This window comes from Bombus flavifrons, chromosome 10, assembly GCF_040668555.2.
Source record: "Bombus flavifrons isolate JBK064 chromosome 10, iyBomFlav1_principal, whole genome shotgun sequence".
Taxonomy (NCBI): Eukaryota; Metazoa; Arthropoda; class Insecta; order Hymenoptera; family Apidae; genus Bombus; species Bombus flavifrons.
Window position 1 is genome coordinate 6,609,812 of NC_138451.1, and position 24,143 is coordinate 6,633,954.

The 24,143-nt window shown below is 44.5% G+C and overlaps 1 protein-coding gene across 5 annotated transcripts in view; it reads right to left on the bottom strand.

The window, feature by feature from the left end:
- Window positions 1-8,613: 8,613 nt before the first annotated feature.
- The window catches only part of LOC138184167 (putative aminopeptidase W07G4.4), a 53,917-nt gene continuing 38,387 nt past the window's right edge, over window positions 8,614-24,143 (bottom strand). For 4 of the 5 annotated variants that reach the window (XM_069121899.1, XM_069121898.1, XM_069121897.1 and 1 more), the window contains 6 exons: window positions 19,815-20,096; window positions 16,953-17,061; window positions 11,990-12,137; window positions 9,873-10,225; window positions 9,146-9,424; window positions 8,614-9,073 (listed from right to left, as the gene is read on the bottom strand). In XM_069121899.1, the coding sequence (XP_068978000.1) occupies window positions 8,804-9,073; window positions 9,146-9,424; window positions 9,873-10,225; window positions 11,990-12,137; window positions 16,953-17,061; window positions 19,815-20,096 (1,441 nt within the window). In that variant the 3' untranslated portion in view covers window positions 8,614-8,803. The remainder of the gene's footprint in view (window positions 9,074-9,145; window positions 9,425-9,872; window positions 10,226-11,989; window positions 12,138-16,952; window positions 17,062-19,814; window positions 20,097-24,143) is intronic. The other variant, XM_069121901.1, reaches the window with a different exon arrangement.

The following is a 24,143-nucleotide window of genomic DNA, read 5'->3' on the forward strand; positions in this document are numbered from 1 at the left end:
CTATGGCGAATCATTGAGCGTAAAGGTCAATAGCACGTAGTTGTAACTCCGTGCACGGGGAACAAGTCATCTAAGCGCATGTATTCGCAGCGACGCCGCGGAGATCCAGCTTTTCGAGCGATTAGGTTTTATTCTCGTTAGGAGCTCTTTATACCGCGTTGAGGGAATTAAAAAAAAATATATATATACCTTTATATAATGTATAGACACGTGTACACACCGATCCGTAGATAGAAGGACGTGGGTTTCCCTTGGACTCCTAATGGAGGCTCCCAGTTAAATATCGCGAAATTAACTTCACCCTGTTATTATCTGTACCACGGTCCCTATACGTGTAAGGGATTAATTAATCGCGCGATTAATAAGCGCGCTACGAATTTCAAATATTTATGAGAATGGAATTCAACTGTGTATACGCGCGGCTCCCGAGGAAAGCTAAGTGGGAGAGATCGCTGATAAGCAGACGGAAAATACAAGAGCGAAGCGCTTCGAAGACTCGCTCGCTCGAGCACAGTGAGAAGTGAACGCCGATTAAAGCGGCTAAATTTATATTGGATCGTCGAATTCAACGGCCGGCAGCCAGTTGGAGAAATAATTGCCGCCTCTTACGTCGGATTAACGATTAGGTTACCCAATCGATCTTCTCAAGGTCTGTGAGATCTCGATCTCGTAACGAACCCGCCACATCAATACCGGAATATCGAAGTACGGGCGAAGCTTGACGCGTACGTTGACGCGTTTCGCCTCCCTGCGCGAATTCCTCCATCGGTAATATCAGTTAACGCGTACGAATTGACAAGTGGAACTTGTAACACGCCAGTTCCTGTCCGTACAATGTACTATGCTCGCCGTCTCGTGCCTTCGATACCGGGCTTAGGAATCGTGAAACACGCTTGACGGTTCGCAGAGATTCTAATTATAAGTCAGTTTCTAATGGAACCGCCTGGAATTGCCGCTTCAGATAACACGAGAATTATATCCGACCTCTTCCTACGGAATATCAAATGAACAAACGAAAGCCTCGTTAAGCTCATAAATAAACGAACAATTCCCCCCATTCTGCCTACCCGCAACGTCCACCCGATTCGTCGAGACTTTAGGAGCTACCATTTCGCTGGAATACCAAAGTCCCAGAACACGCTTTAGCGCGCATGAATTATTCTCTCGACTTTAGCGTCGAGTCTTAATCCGCCAACCTATGGATCACGGAAGTTTTTCTTTTTATCGACACAAGCGATCGCCAATCATTTTCATTGCATATGTGATCGATTCTATTATTAACCGTTTGAACGATCGCTATCGTATTGATTTATCGATGTAGATGTAGAATCGAAGGACGAAGCGATCGAACGATATTCGCGTCACCTTTGCCATAGTTTAACCCGACAGTTTTTAACGCGATGGATTTTTCTAAGCATACGGAAAACTAGAATACTGGCTGAAGAAAATCAATGCGACTTCTTACGGTAGAAGATAGAACGATGTTCGAGAAATCGACTGGCCCTATTTCGTACCGAATTCGATGGAACGGCTGGCCAAAAATAAATTCAAGACCCGGTAGATCGGAGAACGAACAGGAACGCCACTAGCAGATCCAGCAGGCAAATATACCGTTAGCGCGTTGCCCACGAATAGTTCACGGCGATCGAGCGAGCCCGATTTTTTTCTGCCAGCCTCGCTGCTCACCTACTTCGAGAGACCGCGCTTCGCTATTTACGGCCCCATCGTTGGTCCGCCAGCGAACCTCTCTTCTTTTTGGATTACCAGGCTGTTTCGGCTGACCGGTATTCCGATTCTCGATGCCGTCGTCTCTTTCGTCCTTCGAACCATGTAGCGATCGTTTTTGCTAATTTTTTTTCGCTAATTTGTGTGAAATAGTCACGCGTCGACCTATCGAACCTGCTCGTTTCAGTTTCGTTTAGTCATAATGGAATTATTTACGGTTCGCGTCCTTGATCGTTTCGATCAACGTATAAATATCTACATATTATTATTCTACATATTTCAGAGTATTATATCTTATCTCTAGTTTTACATCTGCTATACAAGCAGGCATAAATCTTCTACCATAACATTCAACGACAACATTCTTAACGAAGATGGCAAAGTTCGAATGTTCGAGCTCGTTACATCTCCCTCGTTCGAATAATTTGGTCACTGTTCGCGGAATGAAACTAATTTTAATTAAACGATAGTTTTATTGTTTCAAGATGATAATTCCGTCGTGGGTAATGGTAATGCCGTTTGGGGATGAGACCGACAGCCTTGCAGGATATAGTACCCTTCATGTGAACCTGAAACGATGCCTGGAAACCCGAGGGAGGGAAGCCTGAGGAAGTGTATTTGAATTCGTTACGCGTACTTTGAAAAGTAATAGTAATACTCATAAGCGGGGCTGGGAAGAGGATCTCTCTTCTGACACACAGCAACAATGGGACGGTTTATTCATCATCGTGTTGCGTACGATATTCCCCCAATTCACTTTTGCCGCGAGCAACTTCAACCGTGACAATTTATTACGACGAACTTGGAATCCTTGCAACGAACACGGAATATTAATACATCGGCAAATACATATTCTGCTATTCGTTGAGCAGCTGTGCTCCCACTACTACCACACTAATCCATTTACCTGGCCGAAATTACCTGCGAGATCATGAACGAGACACAAGCATAATCCTTTTTATTTCGTTACGACCCTTTCATGCTCGACGACGTGTACAAGCAATATCGTACTTTGCAACGTCGTAAACCGAGTAAACGAAAAATCTACCGATATTCGGTAAAATTGATCTCACTTTTTTTTAGGAACAAATTAATTTTTATTGCTCGTAACTGACAAGAGGATATTAATACACAGCCGAAGGAAGATTCGGCTGTGAAAGGAATAAAAAGAAAATTGTAAGAGTTGTTGGAACAATCGGTGAACCGATGGTTTCACAATACACGACGGAATACGATTCCGCCTTCGCGGGACAGCAGCGATGAATAGGCGATAATTGAAACGGTCGATGTTGCAAGAAGCGGCTGACCATCGCATCAGGGTCAGCCTGGTGCAACGAGGAAACGAAGGAAAGAAGAAGAAGCGGATGATGGTCGTTGCATAATCCCGATTTCAATCCCCTCGCCCGCCGTTGTCTCGGGGTCAGCGTGCTTCTCGAAGAAAATCACTTTCCTTCCCATAGCTGCTACGAGGTATATACATATATGCATGTAACTACGTTCTATACGCAGCTACGTATCTAGCTACTTGTTCGCGCTTACGAGCGAGCGAGCAAGCAAACGCGTGCACCGATTCTTCCTTCCTCCCGCTTCGCGGCTCTTCCTGGTTTCTCAGCTCGTTACGAACGAACCGACAAATTATCGAGGCTGGCTGCACGAGCCGTGGACGCGAACACGCGCGACTGTACACGACGAAAGAGCAGAAGGGAAGACGAAAGAGGAACGACAGCACGAAATCTCGGATGCGTCAGTAACGCAGGCCTCCTCGTACTTTCACTTCCTTTCCCCTTCGAGCTCTCTTTCCCTCTTTCTTCGCTCCTCTTTTTCCGCCTCTTTCTCGCACCTTCCCGACTCTTCGCCTCTTCCACGCGGCAATTCTTTCTTTCTCCCTGCCTCTCCCTCGGACATAGAACTACTTTTCCTTTCAAGCCCTTGACTCAGGGTGCCCGACCATGCCCATCACGAATCCGTGGATCTTGCCGTGTGCATACGAAGCCCCGATCTCCTTTTATTCTTCGCCACCATCTGGTCGCGTGTCCTGCCGTCGACCATTTGGTCCCGTCGCCGCATCTTGCCGGCGAACGCGTGGGATAAATAGTCGCGTCCAGCCGTGGCTATTGCCGCTCGATCACTGAACGAGCCGCGCCGCGCGCGGAGGAAGGAGAAGGACGAAGCGGAGGAAGAATGAAAGAGGGAACGCGCGCGCTGTGACCTCTCCGCGTGGTGCTTGGGCCACCGCGCCGCGGAGAGGAGCGGCGCAGTCTGCGTGGAGCGTGCTGCCTAGGCGAGTAAGGGTGAGAACCCGAGGGACACGAAGAAACGGAATCGCGAGGGGAGAGACGACGCAAATACGTAGTTGCTGGTGGTAACGATGGTAGCGAGGGAATAAAAGAGTTACACGGTAGGAAGAAGAGGTAGCGGGCCATGGAGCGAACGTGGAAGAAACCGAAGAGAGCAGGCAGGCGAGGATGTTTCGAGCGTGTGGTGACGCTTTCGCGTGATCGACGGAGACGACGAGGACGTTGACGTTAGGACCGACAGCAACAACAACAAGAACAGAACCACTGATAAAGAAGCCGAAGAAGAAGAGAAAGAGGGGCAAGAGAAGAGGAAGGAGAAGAAACGGAGAAAGAGGTGGTGGAGGACGCGTTGAAGAAGGAGACGAAGAAACGGGCAAACAAGAAGGCGAGGAGGGCCGATGATAGAGACAGCGGTCCGTGGCGGTGGAACGAGCGTGAAAGAACATGCAGAGGAAGAGACTGAAGGAAGGCTGCAGAAGGCGGTTGGTGGGTAGGGGAGCGGGTCGGTGGGACGAACAGGGGGGCAGGGAGGTGAGTCGAGATGATGCAGTTGTGCGTTTGCAAGGAAGGCGGAAGGAGGAACCGCGGAGGGAACCGGTCCCGGTCACTGGGCCACCAGCCGGCCGTCGAACCCGCCACACTGCCCCCTACCACCCCCTACCCCTCCTTTTCCTCTCCTCTTCTCTGTCTCTCGCTCTTCTTCGCCCCGTGTTTCGCTCCAGCCATCTCTGTCTCGCTTCCTTCGGCCTCCCTGCGCAGAAATGCCTCCCCCGCCCCTCTGCCGCCACCGCCTCCTCCTCCTCCTCCTCCTCCTCCTCCCCTTTGGAAAGCTTCCCTCCATCGAGAAACCTTTCTCGACGCTCGGACTCTCCGCGACGACGACGACAACGACCACGACGACGACAACGACCACGACGACGACAACTCTACTCCGCTGCCTTGGAGTTCTTCAAACAATGTCAACCGGCGTGCAGCGTTGTGTGCGCCGATAATGCCACCGGTGCCACCATGTTTACCGGCCCGAGGCTATATGCTAGCCGTCTTCCCGCCGTGGCCGACGTTTTCGCGTGTCTCCTCGTCCCTTGCGGTGTGAGCCCGCGCGAGGCCGACGATCGCACGCTTCAACGGTGAGAATGAACATGGATCGGACGGACAATGCCTCGATCTTGTCCCGGACGAACTCGCTGTTTCCTCCGCTCGTATTCGAAAGGGAGCTTGGTCCTTTGCCGATGATCGTCGTATCGATCCTTGGTAGATTTTAATTTAATCTTTATATCGTGTATTCTTTTCCATAGGTTATCAAACATTTTCTTACTTCTTAAATAGATCGATAATTAGTTTCCCAAAGTTTACGTATTCGTATATCGCAGATATGTAGATATAGTAAATGTCCGGTGATTTATGCACAGCAGTGTACACGCATGTATCTTGACAGAGTCACGTTCGGACTTTTCAACTTCGAAACACGTGCTCCGTTTTCTCATTCATCCTCTCAACTTTGATTCTCTTTTCTCGCATCGAACCATGAAAAACTAATAGAGATAGGCGAATTTCAAGTACCAATGCGAATCGATACGCGACAATAGAGATAATCTGTTAATCCGGCAGGAAGAAGCGAAATGTCGGGATACACGCGTGTGCGCTGTGCAAACACTGCCGATATATCGAGGCGGTGAAAAGGAACGGAGACACGGGTACTCCGGCGGGCACGGTCGTTCGCGTGGAAAGAATGGAAGAATTAGTTTTGGATCGGGCTTTCGATCGTGAGAGAGCAGGCGAGCAGGTAGCGCAAACGGAAGCTTGACTCGTACACGGTAATCTCGCCGAGATACGCCAAACATTTTCTCTTAATTAAGAAAGGACGTGGCCGTAATTAAGTTTCCCTTCCACGTTATTCTCCTGCTCGTTTCAGACCGCGCCGCGTGTTACACCGCCGCGCCGTCAAAACACAGCGTTCAGCGACTTCGAACGATGACTTCTGCTTTCAATTAGCCACGCTAATTCATCAAAACTGCACCTGCTACGCTCTTCCCTCTACATCCTGTTTATTCGTCATCTCGGTGAAAAATATGTTTGTTCCGGTGTAATTGTAGAATAGGTTGCACCAGTTGCACAAACGACAGCGATCCAAGTTCCAAGAAAAATTTACGATTTCTATCGCGAACGTCACGTGTTTCCAAGCTTTCTGAAAGATAACGTTTAATTTAGCAATCAAGCCGGTCGATATTACAGTTTCGTACATCGATATAGCGCTTGTAGTTCTTATCAGTTTTATCTGAACTGGACGATCGACTTCTCGATAGGAGACTCACCTGGACAATACCGGCACGCGTTATCGCCACTGTCCCGCGTTTCGACCAGCGAGCGAAACGCGCTTTGTCACAAGGTAGTAATCGACAGTCTGGAAAGTTCGATGATTCCTGTCCAGCTCGTGTCCGTTTAGATCGCATTCCGCAGATAGGACACGCGACGGCAGACAAGAATTATTATCGGCATATGTCGTGACATTTTCCTAGGATCGCGAGGAACATGCGTGATTACCGAGTTTTCTGATGGACGCCGGCTTAGAATCGTCGCTAGTTGCGAAACTTGTCTATTTTTGTAATATGCGTACATGTGATACGCTCTTTTAATTTATTGGATAAATTATGGAGAAAACACAGTCAGCTCCTTATCGTTATCACGGATACGGTAACTGGTGCGAAACATTGTTTTACAGATTCCTGTAAAATCTTCGTTGATCGCTTGTTACTTTATTTCTAGTAGGTACTAGAAATTTACTTTACCTACAATCGATATCTGGCACCGATTGAAGATACTCGCTGGTGCTAAAAGGTAACTAGGTGTGAATACATTATCGACTTCTTTTAATCTGCAGATATTTCAAAATTCCTTCCTTACCTACATGTTACCAATAACATACTTCGCATCCTATATTTCTCATTCGACACTCGTATCGAAACAACACCTATCAAAATTCATTTAGTCCAGAATAAAAAAACATTACGTAGAAAATTTATTCGAAAATAAAACTTTATTACAAAACAGTCGTTTCAGTTAACACATTTCGGAACGTTCGGTCTGCAGGCGGGTTCAACGATGGTTACGTTTTGCCCGCACGGTGGACAGGGTGGACAAGGTGCACAAGGAGCAGATGAACAAGCTGGAGGACAACATGGATCACAGGGTTGAGTGGACGGAGGACAACAGGAACAGCTTGGTGGAGGACATATCTTCACATCGCATGCAGCACGGCACGGTGGATAACATGGTTGACAGGGTTGAAGGCACACGGGTTTGCAATCCACCTCGCAGACGTATTGCATCTCGAAGGGCAGGTCGTTTCGTACGGTGAGACATTTGCCTTGGATTAAGTAGCAGTAGGCCAGAGCCAGGACGGGGTTACCGCTGTACGGTAGGTGGTGAGGATCGGGCACATGTGCGAATATGTCGATGTGCGTGTATTTTAAGGGAGAACAGCTACAGGCTCCGTGCTGCAATCGATACGAGGGGGTGAGAACGAGTGGTCGAACGAGGCGGGCCGAAGGGAGATAGGCCGGCTAAATGAGGCTTTAAACGTCATTGTAATGGAAAAGCTTTTTAATCTGCCATTAATGCCTCCTCGCGGTACTTATGTTAAGCTGATCGCCCATAAAAAATTCATTCCGCCATCCTAAAGAGGGAAAAGCGCGAGATATGTAGGTGTGTATAAAATTGCTTGCCGACGGATATTGGTTTAAAAACGATGTTAACACGATACCTCTTCAAATACCGTGTTATAGGACTGCGATAACTTATTGAATAGTACTAGTTAAATATAACCATCGCGTGAGGAAATGAGATTAATTTCGTAGAATGGTAAGATTAATCGGTCATGGATTAACACGAGACTGATTATCCGAGTCTAGTGAAAGAAGATCAGGCTTGGCGGTTATTTATCCCCTCGTTTAAGCTTTCGATTATCGTAGTTATTACCTGTACCTATTATACAGATTCCAGTTTCTTTTTTAGCCAAACGCTGTCAGTATATTTTATAGATCAACGTAAGAAAAATATGTTACACGAACACGTGTCACTGGAAGCATCGTTAAAAAGTTACAACGAAAGAACGATGTAGAAAATGATAACGAATGTGTGTTTCTACGGTGCAAAGTACGAATAGATCAAGAACCATTACATCTAGTAGTAGTCAGAAGGTATCGTGATACTATTACGAAGTAACTTTGACGAGCAATAAATGAAAACTTCAAAGAGTAACAAATTCAGTCTTTTGCCACATTTTGAAGTAGAATTGCGCAGCTGAAGTCGTAGAAGTATTATGATACCCTCTGACCACTACTAGACGTAGATTATATTATAAAATTAATAACTCTTTAACGATGCTTTCAAAGACATATGATTAGATGACACTTTTTTCCTCTCGTGACCTATAAAATGTACTAACAAAACTGGGACACGCCACATGTTTTTCTGTCGTACTGATATAGATAAAACTGCGTCAGTTTCAGATTATCGACTGGCTAGTTCAGCGGGAATCCTGTAAAATTAAGTTTAAGTATAAATTTCCACGGGCTAGGCTTCCGTCTGGCTGGCTTTCCCGAAAGAAACGTCACGAAAGAGGAACCGTTTGGCCAACGTCAGAACTGGAGCACCTGTTGGAGATTCGGGAAAATCGCCAGCGCTCGAGGCGATGTCCAAGTGAAGGTATTTCAGAGCCGTTTCTGATCGAGTGCCGTGTTAAAAGTTGCGATTCTTCACGCCTAAGAAACGAGATAAATTTCTCACTTAATAGGTTCTAAAATATATTTTACCTTGTCCAGACCGGAAGCCATAATTAAAAAGGCGGATGGATTTTGGTGCCCTCTGTTCGTCACGCTACTGCCTTTAGGTGGCGCTTGGTAAATATCGTCGCCTTCCGTTCGACCTTCGTGAAAGTGGAAGTCCTCTCTTCGTATCCTTGATATCTCGAATGGATCGCCCATTGTCTCTCCGGAAGCTTGGAGTTTCTCGGCGTTGCTGACTAAACGCGCCACTGCATTGTCCATAGCGATCTGGAGTAAATGGTAAAACAATTTATTTCACAATGGAACGATTTTGAAATTCGTCATTTCGGAAGCGCTTACCGAGTATCCGCGACCGACGGTGAGCATCGCGTGGTTTGTTAGCGTCGCGACAGTGAAAATATGCGGATTAACCGAGCACAGGGCCATTTCTTTCATGTGGCAGAGAGCATCGGCCATAGCCAAGCGACCATCCGCATCCGTATTCGAGACACGTACCCTGACGCCGGACTTAGCGGTGATCACCTCATCGGCGACGTAGGAATTCTCACCGATGCTGTTCCGTACCACACACAGAGCCACCACAGCCTTCACCGTCGGTGGTTGCAGCAAATTCACCACCTGTCAACATCAAATCCTTCCTACGGCTACTTTCATAAACATACCAAACGTATAACACTTTCAACAGTTAACGAGACTATGCGCACTCTTTTAATCTTCTTACTGTCTCGATTAAGCATTAGGAAATACAAATTACATGGCACAGTTGTACCATCGATTATCCCGATCGCAGAACCGTGCTCATAATCATATCGACCAAATTGCCGGTTTAATCATCGTAAAATGAAACGCTCGAGTTAAATCCCTCCTATAGATTACGCCCGATACTGTCTATAATTTCACTAACCACCTCTGGTCAAATCGGTTAACAACCTTCGAATACAATTGGAAAAAGTTGCAACTAAGCGAAATAGAAAGCGCAGAAAAGCCTTTTACGAGCTATCAAACGTTTCACTTTGATACCGCAGCGTTCAAACGCATGGACGAACAGTCTGTTATAGCGAAGCACCTGCATGAATCCAGCGCACGCTGCTGCTCCGCATTTGTCCCTCGACATGCCGAACATCGAGCCGCCAACCTTAAGGTCGGTGCCGCCGGTATCGTAAGTGACACCCTTAGCCACAAGCATAACCGTTTCCAGGACGCAGGCAGGATTAGGCGGCTCGTAAGTCAGAAAGATAATTCTACCCGCGTGTCGGGGTATCATGGAGGCTGCACGGTTCACGCACGCGAACAGAGGATATTCCTGTAGCAGAGTTTCCTGGTCGGATACAACCTGCATCGTCACGTTCGTACCGCAGAACAACTCCGCAAGGTACTCTTCGACCCTTGGAGGTGCCATTCTTTCGGGATCTGCGCCACCTGCAGGCAAATCACGTGAAATTAGCGTAGGAAATGAGATTTCGAGCTATCATCGGGGCTAATTCGAGGCCGTGTTATTGGGACGATTTTACGCTCGGAAATGAGGAAGATCGAGCTGTTGAGGAAATTAGGGCGTAATAGGGTTGAACTTTGGGTCGTAAATTTTTGAAAGTGTATACTCTGTTATGGGATACACACGAGGGATAATTATTGTTGGTATGAAAAGTAGAGAGGAGGGCGAGTCAACGACACGGTGGGAAGTGCAACATAAGGTTTATTTTCTTACGAGGTTGGTAGACATGAGTTCTCGCCACTTTGCCGAGTGCAAAGCTGAAATATAGATATGACGGAGTATTGTCTCTTAAGTTTCTGGAGATTTACACGTCCGGCCAATTACCGCGCTGCTTCCCTCGGAGCTTCTACAAGAGATTTTATTGAAAAAGGGCCGGCAAGGTTAAAAAAGATTGCGAATGCTGGTGCACTCTGCAAAGTAGAAGCAATGCAGGTCGTTCTATACGCTTCGAAACTCCCTCAATGACGCGAGTAGATTCTTCTAGCCAGGCTATACACTCCAGCGGTATAAAAAAGAGATGGTGAAACGAGAAAGAGTCTAACGAGCGACGAGATTTTGGCTTTTTGAATCTACGGAGTACTTGAGAAACCCTCATGCCCATTTCTTTTGTCTGTAGTTTCACAAAGAGTTAATATCGTATTAAAAGTACCATTACGCTTAATCTACGGAGTAATTCGCCCGTTAAAGATCATCAAAAAATACGCGCGTTCCTTTCTATTTGCTGGTCGAACAGTGCGACTACGACCGATCTTTTTCTTCCTTTAACAATCGGCCTATTCTCGGTGAGTATTATTTTAGCCAAACGGATCAACGTTTTTGTCACCTCTAATATTATTTTACGTTGACAGAGGCACGAGAGAGACGTGAACAGTAGATTACCGAGAATTCCGTTTAAAATTTTTACGCGACACGTTTCTTCCATCGGACATAGAATTTTTTCGGACCCATAGTTTTTCAGCAACGAGAAATTAATACGATCCACGTAGTTGGAAGAGAACGGTCAGCGAACGAGGCGAGGAGAAAAAATTCAGGCGAATAATCAACTGGAAACTGAAAACGGCAGTAATTGTTTCTCGAGCGTCCAGGGTGGAAATACGGCCTGGTATTTTAAACATTGGAGGGAAAGTGCATCGGCGCCGGCGTAACGTCGCGCGAAAACGTATATACGCAACTTTTTCTCGCTTAATTAAACGCCCGAGATTCTTGGGGAGAACGAGCAAGTGGAACAGCCTGAAATTTACATTCCCCCGACCGCGAGGAACGCGAATAAAATGTCGAATCGCTGCGTCTATGTAGAGGAAAAAGTATTCGGGCGATGGCCTCTGAAAAATGTTCCGTCGTCAACGTCCCAGAGTAAACCAGAGGACGATCAACGTTGTCCAGGGACGAGGCAAGAAATTCCACCGAGAAATCCATTTCGAGTCAGTCCCTTTAAAATAAAGAGCACCGATAATGTCTAAATGTTTGAATATTAAAATGGCCCCCAGAGGGACTTTGCTGAAAGGTACGAACACGAAGATTCACGCTTGACCAGTTACTCCAAACGAGTTGTGAGCTGCCAGCGATTTTTCCTTCTTCTCCCACGTCCTATTTCTCTAAGGGAAGTCCGCGAAACGGAAGTCGGGGCCATTCTTCGGCCAGTGCGCTCGATAAAGTAGCAGGAATCTCTCTCGGCCCAGGCAACGACTTACCGATGTCCCTCGCCACGTATCTTCCGCTCTCGAGCGCCGAGGCCAGCTTCACGATACCCTGAAGCTTTTTACTGCAAATCGGACTCCATACGGCCAGTTGACACGCCTTGTAGCATCGGTCTGGGCATGTTTCTCGAACCTCCAATGGCTGCACAGAACCGGCAAAGCGATTTCGTGGTTACAGAAAGTATCATTACCAATCAACTTTGAATAGGGTTTTTGGAAGATTAACAAGTTTCCTTATTATCGAACTCTGTAGCTTTGGTTTGACTGGCGAATGGAAGTATGGTGGTGATATTGATAGAATTATCAGCAGGTTTGTTTGAAAGGTCAGGGACACAAACGGATCGATGACCAATTTACAACTTACGCCAGTCACAGCTCGATATAATAATTTTATCGTAGCTGCGGAATAGATGGAAATAAAAAAAATAGGTCGTGGACGTATTCGAATGAACGACGACCGTGGAGACGGAAATCCTGTAAACCAATCGCCTGAAATCTTCTAAGCTTATGTTCGAGCCTGTTTTCTGTACTAAATTGGAAGAAACGGACTCAACAGAAACAGAAATACCATCAACTACTAAGAAGAAAGCGGGCGTACCGAAGAAAGCTTGTCTGGACTGAAAAATCGATATGGAATTAACCCCAAGAGGCTAGAGACGATGTCCAAGTGACGGCGAATTTTCTGTAGCGTGAAAAAAGGATGCAACAGCCGTTTTGCTAAAATATCATCCCCTTAGAACCCGTGTACCATAAATCATTAACAGGAACGAGACCATCGTCTCAATCCCTCGAGCATCCTTTAACTACACAAATTCCGTCGTAAAAAAAGTTGATCCTACGAGACATCTGACACGGATCAAGGAGGTCAACGTTCACGTTGAAACAAGATAAGCGGTGAAGAAGTTGGTGGAGCGCCAACGAAGACGTTAGTTCCTGCGAAATATTTCACTAGCCAGAGAGAACCCGTTTTCGCAACGTAGACACGCTGCCGGAGTTCGGTTTCTAACGCAGCTTCTTAGCTGCCTTTGTTTCTCCACACGGAAAATATTAAAGCGGATAATCCTCTTAGTGGATCGCTCGATTCATAAGCGAGCTGGCCACGGAACACGTATGTTTCGTTCAAAAGTTCTCGAATTAATCCCCTTAACATTTCGCTCCTCGACCCATTGAGAGCTTGTTTTCCTCCCTCGTTTTCTCTCCCCTTTCCCAACCCTTTCTGACCGTTCTGCTCTTTAAAAATCGCCGTATTTAGCATTGCTTTTAATCCCCGCTCTTTCCTCGAACGCCTGTTTCTTTCATCATGGCACGAGGCAAGTTTCAGCATGGAAGATGGTTTCTCGTCTTCGTTATCCGAACGCCCGGCATAGTTCCGCGTTAATGTATTCGCTGCTCGTATCGGAGCCGCGTGTCTGCCTACCCGATAGCTATTATTTCGAAGTAGGTGAATAGTTTACGAGTATATACATGCTGGCGATATCCTGCGAGAGCTTGAAATCGAGGCAACGTTATGTAACAGATTAGGCTGTTAATACATTGCGAACAGTGTTTCCATTTCTCCAACTTGTTAGCGAATGTAGATCCCTCGCGTCAGATTTACCGGTTAATATTTAATTTCCAATCTCTCGTCCGCCACATATGCTTTCTATCGAAGAATTTCTTTCTCGCCGAGCTCGAACTTTGTTAAAACGTTATAAATATCTGATTTATTTCCATTATCGTTTTAGTTCTTTTGGAAAATTGGAAATAAAATTTCTTTTCGGAAAATTCCGATCGGAAAACCAATTCACTGAGAGAACCACGACAGATAATTTTTTAATTACAATTTTTCTGAAATACTCTCTGATTATCGCGTCGCTTCTGCCTATTTTTCGTTCCTTGTAATATCTTGTCGAAAGGATAAAATTCGTCTAGAGCGACACGTAGATAATCTCGCGGCATGTCTCAAGATCAATAACGGCGAAATTCCGAATGTTTAAAAGAACCCGGGAATTTCAATCGAAGCATCTGAAATTCCGGGAGCACCGAAAGACAAGTAATATTCGAGCCGGGGCTAAAGTACCTGCAGCTATTTTAATCTTGTCGCTGACCGTCTTCTGATCTCCTCCGACGAAAACGAGCTTTCTGACAAAAACGCTAATCAAATATCCGAAAAAAGCGAATTAAAGGAACCACGAAGCGATAAACGAAGGAGGAGAGAAATAAAAACGAGTCACAGCAAAACGAGAGAGACAGGGAGAGGGAGAGGAAGGGTGAGAGAACTTCTACGAGAAGAAGAGCAAAGGAACGAGACGTTCTACAAGAAGAAGGGTGAAAGTGTCGAGAGGATGAGAAACGGAAGTACCTCAGGGTACGGAAGCGACGAAACGAAGAGGCGACGTTCACAACGGCGTTCCGATTACGCGGCGTCGGAATTCCGAGGGCGTCTTCCGGTATTTGGAAAACGATGCTCCGTATTCGCGAGACCCGCCTTAGGAGGATAGCTAAACGACGGAGGAAGTGCGGGCCGACGAAAGAAGGAACGAGCTACGCGTCGATGACTCAGACACACAGAGCCTGGACCCTCGAGTATTTCGCTAATTAGGTCGCCTTGCCGGCCGCCTGGATTTAGGAACGCCAAGCATCCACTACTCTTGACAAGACGAAACTCCCTACTACGTTACCCCTTCAACGTCTTATACCGTTCTCCCCTACTTTGGCCGAAGAAGGCGCGTGGTGCTTCTTACTTCGTGTGTTCGTTGCTTGAAGCTGCAATAGCAATGGAGATACGAGTTTCGTTTCGAAGATAAGGGTCGAAAGTCCCTAGGCAGTTGTATCCGAAACAAAGAACGTGCAACGTCGACAGTACGAGGTGCTACGTTTTTGAGAAAGACATAATCTTTTCTGGCACCTGGTTTGCTGGCAGATGGCTAGCCACGCGAGCGGTTTGGAATTTGAAAAGAGCGGCTGTTAATTTTCTAATGCGATTAAATGGTATTAAGTGGAATTGATACAGAAACGGGAATTCGGAGTAACTGTGTGTACAGGGGGCATTAGCGAATAACCAAGTTTCGAGCGTTAGAAACGCGTGGCATGAGGTGCATTTGAGATTGGGATTGAAAGGGAGTGAATAGTGCTTGGCCACTCAATGTTCTGGGCGAACGTTGGTGAAAAAGAGATTATGTTCGCGCAAATGTATGAGCGATTTAGTCGCCGAGTCAGTATTCAGAGTTTTATCTTGTTCTCTGAACTCTATTTTATAATTATTTTTAATTGACCTAACCGGGTTTTACGTGGTATTAAATCTGGTTTATAGCTCGACCTTTTTACCTTTCTACAGGCAGATCGGACAAAAATTTCTAGAACAATATTACATACGTATTTTGTGGGTCATTTCAAGATTGAATTTACGTTGATTTTAATTAAAGCCGCGTTAGAAGGGATTTAAATGCGTGTATGTAATTTCTAAGGATAACGAAGCAGCATGTTAACCCAAATATCAACAGTATCAGTTTTCCCTGCTAATTAATCTTGTCTCCGTGTGGCGTTATCGATAATTTCGCAGGCAAGATACCGCGCCGATACGATTGACCAATGTCAAACAGGCAATTCTGGTATAGAACACGGCTCGTTTCCGATCGTAATTCCGATTGTCAGGTATATCATGTGCTTGTGAGAACGAAGCTGTAATCAAGCGTAGTTTCGCAACCTGGGAAGACATCGATGAACAATGGGGACTCGTAAGACACACTTATCCATCATCCGCAGCTCGCGTTGCCACTGCCGCTGACGGGTGTTGTTTAATAGCTCTGTTGACCGCGCGTTTCGGAGCTGATACCTGTCACGCGCTGCTGTTTACTCAAAATGTCGTCGAACCGGAAACGCTTAGGATTTTATTCGCTCTAGTAACCAGACGACTATCTGGGATCTTCCCATCATCCACGGAGAACCGTCCTCAGGCTGACATCTAGAATCACGCGTGGAGAAGCATAGTTACGAAGTACCGGAAAACAGCGATAATTAAGGGATGGAGAAGAGACGACCTTGACCGACCAATTGATTTTCTACGGGTTACACTCGATGGTCGTAAATAAATCAGAAACGAAACTTTTCAGCGAAATTGCTTTCCGGCGTGTAATTAACGTCGACCATCGAGGGGATAACAAGGTAATCTAGAACGTTCACTTAGTGGAGTTGAACCAAGACCAGGATCAATCGTTTATCCAGAGACTAACGGAGCATTTGGAACAAGAGTTGCTCAGCAAGTATTACTGTCTCACTGGTTTTCGATAACTGAGCGTACGGTGCCGTTGGTTATGGATTAAGATGTCAGAAGGATCGGCTGAATTCATTCGATCCTTGCCAATCCACGAGAATGTGACGGCGGATTTAGGTCGGTTTAGCGAACGAGAGTCGACCAGCCAATCAAACCCTGGACCAGGTTGAAACACGGGAAGCTGAATTCCTTTCAAACACAGGCCACAGGCTTCCTATTCTGCGAGCGTAGTCCGCACGCCAGCGGCCTGTGTTGTCTCTGTTTGATTGGTTTAAATGGCGCGGCAGTGACCACAATTCGACCGACTATCTGGGAAACGCTTTAACCAGCCGTGTTGCCTACAATTGAGCGGCGCGCGTTTATCAGCAACGTTGACGTTACTAATCTTCGGTTGCTCCACTTTCTTCCGGGAGCTGTTCGATCTGTCATGCTCCAGTCAGTTTCCGTCGTTTCCCCCTTTTTACTCCCCCTTTACCACTCTCTACTTTGGTTCATCGATACGCTCCAACACCGACGAACGTAAGCAGAGAGTCTCGACTTCTCGTTCGATTGTCTCGTTCGTAACTGTTTAAAATTGTTTTCGATAGTTCTCTGACCAACGCAATTTCAACACTTGATGAAGACACGCGACCGAGGAAAACGATCGTTCACGGTATTTTGAGCGTTTAATTTGGCGATTCGAGTGAACTAACGTCGAGTACTTACTACGTAGAGGCCTTCTAGAGCTCCAAGAAGCGTGACCAGCTCGACGTTCTCGAAGCGGATGTCTGGTAGAAGCGCAAGCAGCGGACACCTGACGCCAGCCTTCAACGCTCTGTTTAAACATGAATTCTCGTTTAATAAACAGTCGAACGAGAAAATAAAGGGAAAACGGAAGGCAGTGCACGGTCGATCGAAAGTAAAATTAACTCGATTCCATTATCCCCGGAAACGAAAAAGGAAATAATATATCAATGTCAATCTTGGCAGCAGAATGAGAAATCAGGATCGATTTTAATAATCATCAAACCATGATTGAAATCAATTGCATGGAATAGGAATAACCCGCGATAAACTTCGTATTGTCAAACCATCGTTGCTTTCAACTTGAAAACGGTTAAAAACTGTTGAGCTGACGAATATTAAATAGAAAAAATACAGAGGGAAATATCGAGCACGCGTTTCTACGTGCAAAATGCGACATACGTATCCAATATTTCACCCTATCGCGAGTCATGCTCTCTCCAAAACACAATTTCCTCCACTGAAATCGCGTCTTTTGTTCGACGCGTTTAAACTTCGGAACGGTGTCATTCAAAATCAAGGAATCGTGACCAATATCGGTTGAAAGTTATTCTTTCCTCCTCGTTTCGCTGCGGTATTTCAGCTGTCACGCTCGCGAGTGTCGTCGATGTGCACGCGGAATCCCACGCGACAGTCCTCGCGGCGTTTCTGGTGTCAGCTCGTGGAATTTCATTTTTCAACCGAATTTCGGGACACTCGGCTCGCATGGAATTTCACTTCCTTTGCGCTCGCGCGATTACCAGACGCTATTTTATGAGGAGATCAAGCGATGCTGAAGATTTCTCATAGTGCAATTGCTTGATTAATCGTCTCGAATTAAGGAGGGAAAGTCGTCGAAAAATTAGGGGAGTCGTGAGTAGCGGGCCGAATCAATATACTTATCTACGGACGCCAGTACGTTTGTATAGAGATATATGAAAGAATAATAGTTCAGTTAAAAAAATACAGAGACATTAAATTTTTATAAACGTGTCCATCTTATTCGCCGCTTAAAATCATTAAATTTTCGCTAATTAAATTTTATTCCATTTTCTATTGCTTTGAAGTTATGACTCCGTTCTGTATATTGAAACTCCAATTCATAAAAAAGAGTTCTACTATATTAACTACATCTATCCCTTTTCTGTTATAAATTTGAAGCACAGTGTCAATTTTCTGAAACGTGTGAAATCCCTTCCATAACTACGGTATTCGTTAAAAGTTTCTACATTGCTCTGGTTTGTTTGATCCTCCTTTCTAAACGCATTTATCTTGTTCTTTTGCTATTTCCCTACCGTCTTCCGCTTGTATCTTCTATTTCCGCTCGCGGTCAGACTCCAATCTTCGATGGCCGTTTAATCGACACCGTTTGACAAACGGTTATCCCTTTTCTAACCAAGAAAACTGGATGTTATCGCAAAGAACCTATCAACGTTCGTCGAACCTCGGCGCGTTCGACGTTTATTCCGCTTCCGGCGTATTAAGCGCGACAGTAAAAGGCGGCTCGGGGAGAGAAACTGTTATCTTGGTGCACCCTCGATCATGAATATTTATCTCTCGTCCCACAGCTTCGCTTCATTCCGTATTTATTAAGCGAGAGACAGTCGCGAATCAAGCGTGCCATCGCCATAAATAGACAGGGTCGATCCTCCGTTAAAAACTGATAGATCCGATGAATCATTCAGCCGACCGTGCACGAACAACCCTTCCACCCGGGCTTGGCGGCTACCTATTCCGTGTATGTTCTTATAAATATTCAACAGCTCTATTTATCTTTCCTCCTGGAGGACATCCATCATATGAAACGAGAGAACCTTCCAATCGAGATAGGTGTGAACGTTACTCCGCTTTCGACCAATTCTGCGGGGATTAATACGATGAAGACCTAGCCAGATATCTCGAAATTTCGTGTTATTGGTAGTTGACGTTGTCTGAAGATTAGTAGGGATCATCGAGGTCGTACCACGTTTACAAGGTTATTACAAGGCCAACGAAGCCGTACAAATGGCTAAAAATCACGAAAGTTCACGTCGTGTTATTGATATCCGCGGTGTCATCGAGATCATGTCATTGACACTCAAAAATATCATAAAAGTCGCGTCATTGACAGTCGAAGGTCGTTTGAAAGTCCACAGGGATTATCGAGATCGTAAATCAAAGATCATTTAATAGAAGTAAAGCTCGTGACGCTGTCATTTGGAAAAAAAGAAAAAATGAGGAACTTTCTCTTTTTTTTAAAGTAGTTCGACCGTTCGATAATTACGGAAATTGTTAGAATAGTTGAATAATTAGGGTAGGAAGTTGAAGGTAGTAATATCAAACAGCACATGTGAGTGGACGTCCTCTCCCATATATAGTCAAACTTGTAATCTGAAAATTCACGCGGCTCGTTAGGCGATGGTTTGTCGGTCAATTCGATTAAACAGCTTCTCTCGGCGATGCACCGTCCTTTTTCGCCGCGAGCAAACATTTCGGTCCCGATCGGACAGCCGTGCCCACGGGAAGGCAAAGTTAACCGCGTTATCCCACGCGAAACCTCCTTCGTTATTCAACAATCGTGTAATCCGAGTTCGTCTAATGAGCCTGCACTTTGATCTCCTGCACCAATTAAGCCGTGCAATTAATAAGCAATTACGTGGTGATTAGCTCTGGGTAATCCGCTTGTTCCTTTTTCCCTTTCGCGGGAAATTACTGACAAATATACACTACCAAGTCTGATCACTCCCACACGCAATCCAACTCAGATTAGCCTAAAAAATCCTACTAAGAATATCTCTTATTAAAAAGATATTTATTCGATACTACCTTTTGACGCCTTTAGTGGCCGCCTCGGCGAAGCTGCGAACGTCATGGTAATCCATGTTGAGCGGCCCGGTCGGACTGTAAATGAGCCTTTTCGCGGGCAAATTGATGGACAAAACCGCACCGATCACGCCCAGAGCGGAATCGATCTGGGCAGCGCTGAACAGCACCGTTTTGAACGGCTCAGGCTCATCGAACCCCGGCGCGCAGCCTGACACCAGGATTATACCATCGTAGTCGCAGCTGCAGATGTTCGGCTCGATTTTCAGCTGACACGGCATCCATCTGAAACGAATCATTATCCTCGTTAGCCCTGCTCTCCGCTAATTGTCGTGGCCCCGGGCTTTCCGAGTGATTATTTGTCAACGATGTATCCCGTCATAACTCTTAAACAATCGACCACCATCGATGTGTGGTTTCTCGATCGTTTTTATTCTGACACAATTGACAGAGGAGCGAACTGGCTAGGCCAAACTGTACTCTGGAGAAAATGGAAGATCAAATCTTAGCCTAACGAGAGATTTGGACGTGGATGGAATTATTTCAGGAGGACAGATCAGATTTGGCGCTCATGTAACAACACGGAAATCTTTGACGTTTCGGTTGGAATATAAAGCCAGTTTAATTGCAAAGACGGTATAGGCGGTATTCCGAGCTTTAGACTTAAGAATGGAGATCTATCCACGCTGTGAGTGACTCAATTACACGACACAGGAAAGATCGCTGTTTGAATCTTGATGCAGCTCTTCTCTTGGAATTGGTAATTTTAGAGATAAGGTTCTCTCCGTTTGAGAGTTTAGGTCATTTGACGTAATAAAATCGGAATGTACCTCCTGTATAACGAATGAGAGACTTTTATGTTTAAAAAGAATTTCTTTATTACTATGAGTTCAGAAACAACAAAGATTCTAGCAACTTAAAAAATACATAAATCTCGCTATTTTGGAAATGGCCATAGTTTCGTTCTTTGATTCGAGATCTATTGCGTGCCACCAACTTCCAGTTCGAACATCTCCCCATTACTGTTAAATCCACCATCTCTTTATCGTTTCCTCCTTTCTCGAAACTCTATACAAAATCTCAATTTTCCGAAAAACGTTAAACACCCTCATCTCGAGTCTCTTTTAACGAAAAGTTGAATGAGTTGAGAAACTCCGCTTGAACTGGTATTACGTCGGAGGAAATTTCGTACGAGTTTTCCTAAGAATTTTCGAATCCCACGTGGTGCAGTTACACGCGTCGGAGGAAAGTTTCCTTTGGCTTATTTTCGCAGACTCGCGACCACATCGAAGGGGGCGGGGGCATCTTCACGCAAGTTCGCGAAAGCAACTCGACCCCTCAGGGGCGGAGGTGTTAGATCGTGCAGCAACTCGTACGCTTTTGTCTTCGTTACCCATCGATAGCCGCGCTTCACACCGCTCAGAACAGCCGTGAGCGTTTATCACGAACAAATATATGAAAATTCGAATGGTATGCACGATCTGACACTCGAAATTTTGCCCCGTGGATTTCACTCTAGATTTTTGATCTCGTAAAAAAATATATTCCTTAATACAAAATTTAATACTTATTTCTTGTAGATATTAAAATTTTGTATTATTATTTATTCGTATTAATATTTGCTTGAGCCTCGTTAAAGTTTCGTACAGGATACATACGTCTTTCTCAAAGTTTCAATTATAAAGTTATGATGTTAAAATAAGTATCATTACCTAAATAAAAATATTTTGGTGAACTTGTTGGCACATCCCTTACCGACTTCGATGATTTTTGAGTATGTTGTCGGAGGCATAATGCTGTAAAACTTTTTCCTATACATGTAACTGTCGGTCAGCCCTAGTTTCCGACATATTCGCAAGAAACTGCCGGTACCAATACGTTGAATCCTGGCTATCTGTTCGTATCTGTGATACAGTCGCGAGCGTAGTCGACACTTTTGCCACTTGGCGATCTGTCGATATCCATCAACCATCGATTTATTTATTTTCGTATCATACTTTACGGACCTAATTCAGCTGCTAAGAAAACCTCGATCACAACTGCATATACCAATGTTCCGAGTTGTGACTCAACGCAAAGTGAAAAAATTATTATTCTTATAATTAATTTATTATTATGTTATGCAGTTGTTGTCAGACCGAAGAATTTTTTATGTACTATTTGCAAATATCCCGAAGAAAAAGTCAATCAAAATAATTCCTCGCAACAAAGCCAAAAATCATCGGAGTCGGTGAGGCAGTAATCTTTCGACAAGTTCACTGGTATTTTTAATAGAAAAATATACAGTTATGTCATAGTTGTAACAAAAAATGTATCAAATTGAAACGTACATTATTTTTCGTCTACAGAATTTAAGAAAATCGAAGTTCATTAAAAGTCACTTAACGCCAAACTTTATCGGAGTTTCGATAACTCGAACAACTTTCAATCGAAACTTGTTCCGAACGAGACTTATTCTTCCACAAGAAATATCCAATTAACCGTTAAAGAAGACGAAGAAATGTTATAAAACAACGTTCTTCTCAAGAAGACTGTAAGAAGTAAAATCGAAGCGTGGCAGTTTCTCGAAGTAAGCCGAGTGGACGTCGAGCCACTCCGAATCTGCACGAGTCCTCGCGGGTCAACGATTGCAGAAACGCACGAGCGTCTACGTGGCGAATTGTTTCGCGGTCTTCATGAACTTACCTTGACTCTACCGCCATGATAGCTGTGTTAGCGACGTCCTTTCGGAAGAGAAATTCGAAAGACTGCTCTCTTCTCGAGATCGATGGTCTCTTTTCTGTTATTGGACCACTTCGAAGGAATAGATTCGAAGGCGCATGGATGGCGATTGAAAAATCGCGAAGAAATCGAGATGACGTTTCTCGACGTCGACGCGAGACACCGAAAGGACCGAAAGTATCGAAATATCAAAGAAGAACAACGGCCAATCGACCGTTGTCCTTCACTGCCAGCTTCACATTGGATATCGATCCTCGTTCACTTGCTGCTTCTTTCCCTTTTGTTCTGTGTTCCTCGGCTTCTTGTCTTCGCGATCGATTTCTTTCGCACGCTGGATGCTCACTCTCCAGGATTTTTATGGACAGCCAGGAACGCTAGGGTGTACAGTGTTGCCACTGTTGCCAGTGCAGCCGTGATTCTTCCAGGAAGTGCTATGTATATGGTACTTTGCAGAATGGTAATTCTTAGCCAACTATGTTAGTCAAGTTGGAGTTAAAGTTGATAAATGATAAATTTATACGTAGTGTAACACTATGGAAATAACAATAATATTTTTTAACGTTAAAAATATGATAATAAAAATTTATTTGAAATACGGAATGTCGTTAAAAAATTTAATAAAGCTGCGACATTTGGCTTCCAAAATTGATAATTATGAAAGAGAATTTTTTACAAAATTTAATTAAAGAAACTGGTGTATTTCAATGAATCCTCGCTCGCTATTCAAATATCTAAACATGCCTATCGTGCGACGTTACCACGTTGACTTCTCTGCATAACTTTTGAATTCGTGCGGAAACCTAGTTTTTCATTAACATTTGAGGCATTTGTAGCGTAGATTGACTTCCTTATAATTTCTTTGAAATTTTGACGACACGTTATTTATCACATTATTTATGCATCATGCAATTTGCAGAGAGCCTGGCTTTACCGAGGTGGAAATATTCATCTTGAAAGTTTAAAGTTTTAACACGTAATTCCTATACATAGTAAGCCGTAAAAATGACTTTTTGATTAATTACAGGAAAACCGTTCCTAAAAAGTTATTAAAATGCTAATATGTTGTGTAAAATGTTTAAAAGAACTTAAAAAAAAATTTTGCCCTTGCCTCACCATTTTCGAATAAAAATAATGTGAAATACGTAATATCGGTAATTTCGGCGTTCAAAATACCGTATGTTATAATACGAAGTTGCGGTCCTATCCATTTCTGAATTATTTGTTAGTGTGCGCGTATAGTAAGTACAACAGCCAAGAAATTTCATCCTAGAGGGAGAATCTCAGACATATGTAAAGAATATGAGTTTCGAGTTATGAGATATTGTCGTGCTACAAATATCTTAAGAAAAAAGTGTGTGAGCAGTTTTACAGAAAGTAATAAATTCGTTTCATGACATTTCCATGTAATCTTGTGCCAATTTTGGTGCGGTTCTTGAATACAGTTTTTCTGTGTTAGAAAACAAAAGTAAAACTTAAACTCTCTTTTTTAAAATCCGCCATATACCACCGCGTTAAAGTGCATTAACTTATTCGATTAATTATTTACTTTTATTAACAATTTCTCGGTAACTGTGTGATAAGTTCAAAATTCAGACAAAGGTTTCTTGTATT